This window comes from Mauremys mutica, chromosome 17 (assembly GCF_020497125.1).
Source record: "Mauremys mutica isolate MM-2020 ecotype Southern chromosome 17, ASM2049712v1, whole genome shotgun sequence".
Classification (NCBI taxonomy): Eukaryota; Metazoa; Chordata; order Testudines; family Geoemydidae; genus Mauremys; species Mauremys mutica.
Genome location: NC_059088.1, coordinates 16,306,621 through 16,315,076, shown reverse-complemented (window position 1 = coordinate 16,315,076; position 8,456 = coordinate 16,306,621). Strand labels below are relative to the sequence as shown.

At 51.7% G+C, this 8,456-nt stretch overlaps 1 protein-coding gene across 1 annotated transcript in view; it reads left to right on the top strand.

The window, feature by feature from the left end:
- The first annotated feature begins 7,855 nt into the window (after positions 1-7,855).
- LOC123351479 (IgGFc-binding protein-like) overlaps positions 7,856-8,456 on the top strand; it is a 61,508-nt gene continuing 60,907 nt past the window's right edge. Inside the window, exon 1 of the mRNA XM_044990865.1 lies at positions 7,856-8,447. Within this exon, the coding sequence (XP_044846800.1) occupies positions 7,856-8,447 (592 nt within the window). The remainder of the gene's footprint in view (positions 8,448-8,456) is intronic.

The following is an 8,456-nucleotide window of genomic DNA, read 5'->3' as shown; positions in this document are numbered from 1 at the left end:
TGGGGTCACACTGTTTCCCTACCTGGACGATTGCCTCATCAAGGGCGACTCCTATGGCAAGACACTTCAAGCAACGCGTTTCGCCATCTCCCTCTTTCACAGCCTAGGCCTCCAAATAAACATCCAAAAATCCACCCTGACACCTACGCAACAGATCGAGTTCATCGGAGTTCATCTCGACTCAACCCAGAGCAGGGCCTTGCTCCCATACAACAGATTCCTCGCTATCACACAGCTCATACGCATCCTCTCTTCGTCCCAGGTCGTATGCAAGAATCTGCCTAGAGCTCCTTGGTCACAGGGCAGCCACCACCTTCGTGGTTCAACACGCCAGGCTACACATGAGATGTCTCCAGGGCTGGCTCAACTCCAGTTTCATACCCAACAGACACACCTTAGGGATGCTGCTAACTCCTCCTCCCAATGTTATAGCTTCCCTACAATGGTGGACAAGTCCAGAAAACCTCTGCACAGGGGTTTCCTTCCAGCAACGATCCCCAACGCTCATACTCACCACGGACGATTCCCTGATCGGTTGGGGAGCGCATCTAGGGGGACACAGGGCACAAGGCCGGCGGTCCGCATCAGAGACGCATCTACACATAAATCTCTTAGAGCTCAGAGCAGTGAAGAGAGCATGCCTTCACTTTCTTCCCCTCATAAAGAACAAATATCTGCGGTTCTTAACAGACAACATAGCATGTATGTACTACATAAACAGACAAGGGGGAGCCTGATCACATTCCCTCTGCATGGAAGCCATTCGACTATGCAATTGGTGCATATGACATCGAATATAGATCATCGCTTCCTACCTACCAGGCTGCCACAACACTACTGCCGACGCACTCAGCAGGCACTTCTCGACAGAACACGAATGGGAACTACATCCCGCAATACTCCAAAAGCTCTTCTCCCGCTGGGGCACCCCATCAATAGGTCTCTTTGCCACGACCCAAAACCGAAAATGCCCCCTGTTTTGCTCCAGGTTGGGACTGCATCCCTAGGGGATGCATTCCTCATCCCATGGAACAACTACCTCCTGTACGCCTTCCCACTAATCCCTCTGTTACACAGGGTTCTTCGGAAGATCGCGGATGACAAGGCCCAGATCATCCTTATTGCCCTGGCTTGGCCAAGACAGACGTGGTATCCCTACCTTCTCCGCATGTCCTTCCGTCACCCATGGGTTCTCCCCAACAGGCCAGACCTCCTTTACCAGAACAACGGACGAGTTCTTCACCCCCAGCTCCAAAAGCTCCACCTCACAGCCTGGTTCCTTCATGGTTCCAAACCCATGAACTAGCCTGTTCCGAGCAAGTCCAGTATGTCCTCCTGCACAGTAGGAAAGACTCCACTCATAAAACCTACCTGCAGAAGTGGAAGCGTTTCGTTCTCTGGTGCTTACATAATCACTTAGCACCCAATAACGTGACCCTCCCTAACATTTTAGACTACCTCCTGAAACTGAAACACGATGGACTTTCGCTCAGCTCCATCAAAGTGCACCTGGCGGCGCTTACCACCTTCCATGACCTATTAGATGGGTACTCACTCTTTACCCACCCCACCATTAAACGCTTTCTCACGGGCCTGCAAAACCTCTACCTTGAAATTCACCCAATAGCTGCTTCATGGAATCTTAACCTCGTTCTACACGCTCTCATAAAACCTCCATTCGAGCCCTTGGCTACCTCCTCTCATCTCCATATGTCCATGAAGGTGGCTTTCTTAGTTGCCATAACATCGGCAAGGAGAGTTGGTGAAATGAGTGCCCTGATGGCCCACCCTCCCTACACAATCTTCTCCAAAGATAAAGTCACTTTGAGACCACATCCTAAATTTCTTCTTAAGGTGGTATCGACCTTCCACCTCAGCCAACCTATATATTTACCTACTTTCTATCCCAAACCTCACAAAACTCCGCAAGACGCAACCTTGCATACTCTTGACGTCAGGTGAGCAATTGCCTTTTATTTAGACAGGACAAAACCATTTCACAAGTCTCCACGATTCTTTGTTTCCATTGCTGAAAGATCGAAAGGCACGGCTATCTCTAAACAACGTCTATCCCAGTGGATCTCTGACTGCATCAGATCCTGTTACCGTGCGAAAAATCTTCAACCTCCCGAAGGCATTAGAATTCATTCCACTCAAGACATGTCGACATCCATTGCCTTCCTACACAGCGTTCCCATTCCTGACATCTGCAAAGCGGCTACATGGTCATCTGAACACACGTTTGCAAAACACTATGCTCTCACGCAAGACACCACGGCAGACACAATAGTAGGCCAGTGTCTACAGTACTCACTGCCACATCTCTAAAGTCCCACCAGCCATAGTAGGTACTGTTATACATTCACCTAGAGTGGAGCACCCACAGGGACAGCACTCAAAGAAAAAGAGAAAGTTACTCACCTTGCAGTAACTGAGGTTCTTCGAGATGTGTGTCCCCGTGGGTGCTCCACTCCCTGCCCTCCTCCCCTCTACTTTGGAGTACTGGTATGTTTCTTCACGGTAGAGAAGGAACTGAGGAGGGTGTGGGGCGTACGCACTCAGGAAGATTCCAACTGGATGGGAGATACCAACTGAGTGCGTGTGCCCCAACCAGGCACTGCTACCGAAAATCTCCAATCAACAGCGCCGGGATGCACCGTCACCTAGAGTGGCGCACCCACAGGGACACACATCTCGAAGAACCTCAGTTACTGCAAGGTGAGTAACTTTCTCATCTGGGGGGCCTGCTGACAGGAGGGAGGCACTGGGGGAAGAGAGGGAGCTTGGCTGCTAGTGGGTGCTAAGCATCCACCATTTTTTCCCCATGGGTGCTCCAGTCCCTATGGTCCCACACCAGATCTAAGGCTCAGCATCTGGTTACCAGTGATTTCAGCTCTAGCAATCACTGAACAATACAGCAGAGAGTCAAATGCTGTCTAGGACTCCTTAGTCAGAACCACGAACACCATTCTTTCACTGGGATCTGGCCTCTCTACCCCCTGCTTAGCAAGTGAGCTTCAGTTTAGGGGAATCTCCTCAATCAGTCAGGACCGGGTAAGTACCGTTCTGCTCATACAATCAGGATAACAACATTTCATTACCCCTCCACTCAAATTTAAAAATATGATTAAAGCTGATGTTAAAAAAATTATGTAATAAGCAGGTTAAGGGCTTGGCTACACTTACAAGTTGCAGCGCTGGGAGTTACAGCGCTGGTCATGCAGCTGTGGAAGGGCCAGCGCTGGAGTGTGGCCACACTGACAGCTACCAGCGCTGCAGTGTGGCCACACTTGCAGCACTTTCCAGCGCTGTATTGAGAGGTGCATTGTGGGCAGCTATCCCACAGAGCACCTCGTCCCGTTTTGGCGCCGTTTTGGCGCTGAGTATTGTGGGAAGGGGAAGGAAGTGTGCGGGTCATTCCGCTTCCTGTTTGCCAGCGCCCCGTGGTGCATCGCTTCACATCCCAGCATTCACTCTTTCCAGCAGCGTTTGGCGCCATTGTGAGTGTCTTTCTGTTACTCTCTGTGTGAATCGCGATTTCTGTGGCAAATGGAGCCCGATCTGCTGAGGACTCTGCTGATGAGTGTCACCAGCACAACACGTTTGGCAGTCCAGCTATTCCTTCAGCTCCAAAGTGACAGTGAGGATTCCGACGATGATATCAATATGGATTTGCCTGCCGCGTGTGACACTAAAGTGCTTGCGGCATTTACAGAAATGCTCAGCACCGTTGAACGCCGCTTTTGGGCTCGGGAAACAAGCACTGAGTGGTGGGATCACATCGTCATGGAAGTCTGGGATGACGAGCAGTGGCTGCAGAACTTTCGTATGAGAAAAGCCACTTTCATGGGACTGTGTGCTGAGCTCGCCCCCACTCTGCGGCGCAAGGACACAAGATTGAGAGCTGCCCTGACGGTGGAAAAGCGAGTGGCTATTGCAATCTGGAAGCTGGCAACTCCAGACAGCTACCGGTCGGTCGTCGGGAACCAGTTTGGTGTGGGAAAGTCGACCGTGGGAATCGTTTTGATGCAAGTTTGCAAGGCAATTAATCGCATCCTGCTAAGAAAGACCGTGACTCTGGGGAGCGTGCAGGACATTGTGGATGGCTTTGCACACATGGGTTTCCCTAACTGTGGAGGGGCGATAGATGGGACGCATATTCCTATTCTGGCCCCCCCCCACCTGGCATCAGAGTACGTTAATCGGAAGGGGTATTTCTCTATGGTTCTCCAGGCGCTTGTGGATCACCGCGGGCGTTTCATTGACATTTACACAGGCTGGCCTGGAAAGGTGCATGATGCACGCATCTTTCGGAACAGTGGCCTGTTCAGGAAGATGCAGGCAGGGACTTTTTTCCCAGACAGGAAGATCACAGTAGGGGATGTCGAAATGCCCACTGTGATCCTTGGAGACCCCGCGTACCCGTTACTGCCTTGGCTCATGAAACCCTATACAGGGAAGCTTGACAGGAGCAAGGACCGGTTCAACTACAGGCTGAGCCGGTGCAGAATGACTGTGGAGTGTGCTTTTGGGCGTTTAAAAGCCCGCTGGCGTTGCTTGTATGGGAAGCTAGACTTGGGGGAAAGCAGCATCCCCGCGGTTATATGCGCTTGCTGTACCCTCCATAATATTTGTGAAGGGAAGGGTGAAACATTCAGTGAGGCATGGACCACCGAGGTTCAAGTCCTGGAGGCTGAATATGCACAGCCAGAGAGCAGGGCTAATAGAGAGGCCCAGCACAGGGCTACAAGGATTAGGGATGCCTTGAGGGAAGAATTTGAGGCTGAAAGCCAACAATAATGTTTGCTGCCTTGCATGGGAGTGAATTGCACTGCTTACACTGTTATTCTATTATCCATAATAATAATATGATTTGTAGTGCCTCTTTCTTTACTGGGCTAAGGTATCTTTCACTATCTGCTATAATAAAGACTGTTTTCAAAGCCAAGAATTGTTTTATTGAAAAGAAAAAAACTTCCTTGACAGACAGACAGACACACAACATTTCATGAACACAAGAGGGCAGGGGTGTGGGTTGGTGAACTGTACAGTCACAAGTTTGCATATGCCCTGTCTGGATTGCTGTTTAATGAATCCTGCACTTCAGGGTTCATATACTGCATGGTGATGGGGGTTGAATGCAGAGGGTAAGGGTGGTGGTAGGTATCAGGGCTGGTTGGGGAACATACAGGTGTTGGAGGCAGCTGGTGGTGGTAAGAACCTGGATGCTGGGGAAAGGTGGTTTGAGCTGACATTGGGGCACAAGGCACAAAGGACGGGGCGGGTGGGGGAGTAGCACGGTAGTGCTCTGCTTGCATGGCAACGAGTGACTCTATAGACTCCGCTTGGCGCTCCAGGATGCTTAGCAGCCGCTCCGTGGTTTTCCTCTTGGCCACTGCATTTCTCTTGCGTGTCCTGCTTTCTTTCTCTCGCCAATCCTTCAAGTCCTTACTCTCTCGAGCAGACTGATTAAGAACAGTTTTCAGCATGTCTTCTTTGCTCTTTCGGGGATTTTTTCTCAAATTTTGAAGCCTCTGTGATGTTGAACATCTGGGCAGTCCAGTAGTCAAGGTCACTGTAGAAACAGAAATGACAACATTTAACACGGGCAGCATTGTATCCACTATCTCCAGACATGAATTGTTACACTGAGGGAGTGAGTTCTTATTTAAGCATTCTTTTACCCACACGCATAACACTACAGAAGCCACGACATGGTGAGTGAGCAGTGCTTATATGGGAGAGAAGTGGGGCTTGGGTGTAAGAGGGGAGCTGGTTGCTTCGGGTAATCTGGAGTGCTAGAGGGGTTGAGTGAAATGCAGATGCAGGGGTGATCTTATCTCCCTATCTCTTCACTAAAGAGTCTCCCAACATTTTTCACAGGACTTAATCCTGGAAGATGTTTCCCTACTGCGAGTCACTAGGGAACAGCGGGGGGCTCTTTTAGAGCAATGTGGATTCCGCCCGGGACCCTATGCGGCTTGCCTGTGTTCAGAAATGGTCCCCCCACCACTGGCAGAAGAGTGGCGCGGACGCGTCACCGTCACTGGGACAAGGGACACAGTGGCTCTGCCTATAAACCTGCGCAGGCATATTGCCCACGCTCTGGATGAAGCTTTTGCTGAGATAACTGAGGCAGATTACCGCGACGTGATAGACCACATCAACGGGCTATTCCACATCTAGAGGCTGGCATGCATGCATCCATAACCCCCCCTCCTCTCCAGAAACATTTCACCCAGAAAATAAAAGCCGCTTACCGGTAACACGCTCCTCTGCTTGTCCTTCTGCAACTGCTGGCTGCTGCGATTGGGTGCTTTCCTCCTGGCTTGAGAAGAGCTCCTGGCTGCATGCCTCCAGGGAATCTGCGGTTTCTTCCCCCATGCCAGGAGCTTCACTCGCGGTTTCCTCCCCCCCCCACGCCTCCGCCTCCGCCGCCTCCTCCGCCTCCTCCTCCTGTCCCCCAGCCTGCTCAGAAGTGTCCATCGTTATCCTGGGATTGGCAGTGGGGTCACCCCCAAGTATCTCATCCATCTCCCTGTAAAAACGGCAGGTCGTGGGAGCAGCTCCGGATCGTCGATTCCCCTCTCGGGCTTTGTAATAGGCACTCCGCAGCTCTTTAATTTTCACCCTGCATTGTACTGCGTCCCGATCATGGCCCCGATCCAGCATGGCCCTTGATATCTGCTCAAAGATATCGTAATTCCTACGGCCGGAGCGCAGCTGTGCCTGAACAGATGCCTCACCCCAAACACTGATGAGGTCCTGCAATTCACCAGTGCTCCATGCTGGGGCTCGTTTGCCGCGTGGAGGCATGGTCACCTGTAACTGATTAAAACTGATTGCACTCCACACCTGGCTGCAGCAAACAGGAAGGAGATTTTTAAATTTCCCGGGGCATTTACAGGGCGGGTCACCTGAGCCAAGAGCAGTAGAGTGCAAACTGATGTGCAGAGTGGCTGAACAGGAATTCTGGGATACCTCCTTATTCCCTGGAGGACAGGTAAAGCGCTGGTGAGTGTCCACACCTGCTGGGCAGCGCTGGATCACCAGCGCTGCACTCCTTATACCCCTGCCGGGATGGGTTTTCAGCCAGCGCTGCAACCAGGGAGTTGCAGCGCTGGTTGTGCCCTGCAAGTGTGGACGGGGTGTTGTTGCAGCGCTGGAAAGCCTCCACCAGCGCTGCAACTTGTAAGTGTAGCCAAGCCCTAAGAAAAGAGTGTACAAGTGATTTGTAACCCAACACCGGCCAAAATTGAGCACTTTGGCTGAATACCTAGGCCTAGGTGTGTTCATGCAAATACCATCTGTTCCTGGAGTCCTTTCCCCCAGCTCATACACACATTTTTCATCCCCGAAGATTAGCTGAACTTTTAGATACCCTGGGGACAGGCCGTTGAGCACCTTGAAGATAAGGACAGAGGCGAACAGCTGAGATGTGGTGAAGTCAGCTCCCAACAGGTGCAGGCAAAGAATCATAGACTCATAGAGGTTTAAGATTGGAAGAGACCTCAGGAGGTATCTAGTACAACTCCTTGCTCAAAGCAGGACCAACACCAACTAAATCATCCCAGCCAGGGCTTTGTCGAGCAGGGTAAGGAGATGGGGGGAGTAGGAAAGACAAAGGATCAGGAGTGAGGTGAGGGGCAGAGAGAGATGTGGGCCAGAGTGATCATGTGATTAGGGCTTTTACTGCCTAATTTGTTTCAGGCCTGGGACCAGATTCTGATTTTAGTGGCACTGGCATAAATCTGGAGTTATTCTAAAGTGAGATCTGGAGTATACTGGATTTATGCTAGTGTCAGTGAGAACAAAATCTCAAAACTCACTGCCCATAACCCAATGCTCACACAGGATGCTCTGTCTCTCCCAGGTGGATGGGGTGTCCCACAACCTGCCTGTGATCGTTGCCGATGGGCAGCTCTGGGCGTATCAACACGGCGTGAATGTCCTGGTGCAAGCTGACTTTGGCCTCACCGTGAGCTACGACCTGGTTTACCAGGCCAGAGTCACAGTCCCGGGTAGCTACCATGGCCGGATGTGCGGCCTGTGCGGGAACTACAAAGGGCAGCAAGATGACGAGTTCCTGCTCCCCGATGGCAGGGTGGCCCCCGACACTGCATCCTTCGGGTCTGCCTGGGAAGTTCAGATCCCAGAAGCCTCCTGTACAGACAGATGTGCTGGGAACAGCTGTCCGGTCTGCGAGGAGGAGAGGAAAGATGTCTTCAAAGCGCACAACTACTGCGGGTTGCTCACAGCCTCTGATGGCCCTTTTGCCACCTGCCACGGCACGGTCAGCCCCAACGTGTATTTCAACAACTGCCTGTATGATCTGTGCCTGGGCAATGGGGACTCCCAGGTCCTGTGCCAGAGCATCCACAGCTACGTGACAGCCTGCCAAGAGGCCGGGGCCCCCATCCAGCCCTGGAGGAACACCACCTTCTGCTGTAAGTCCT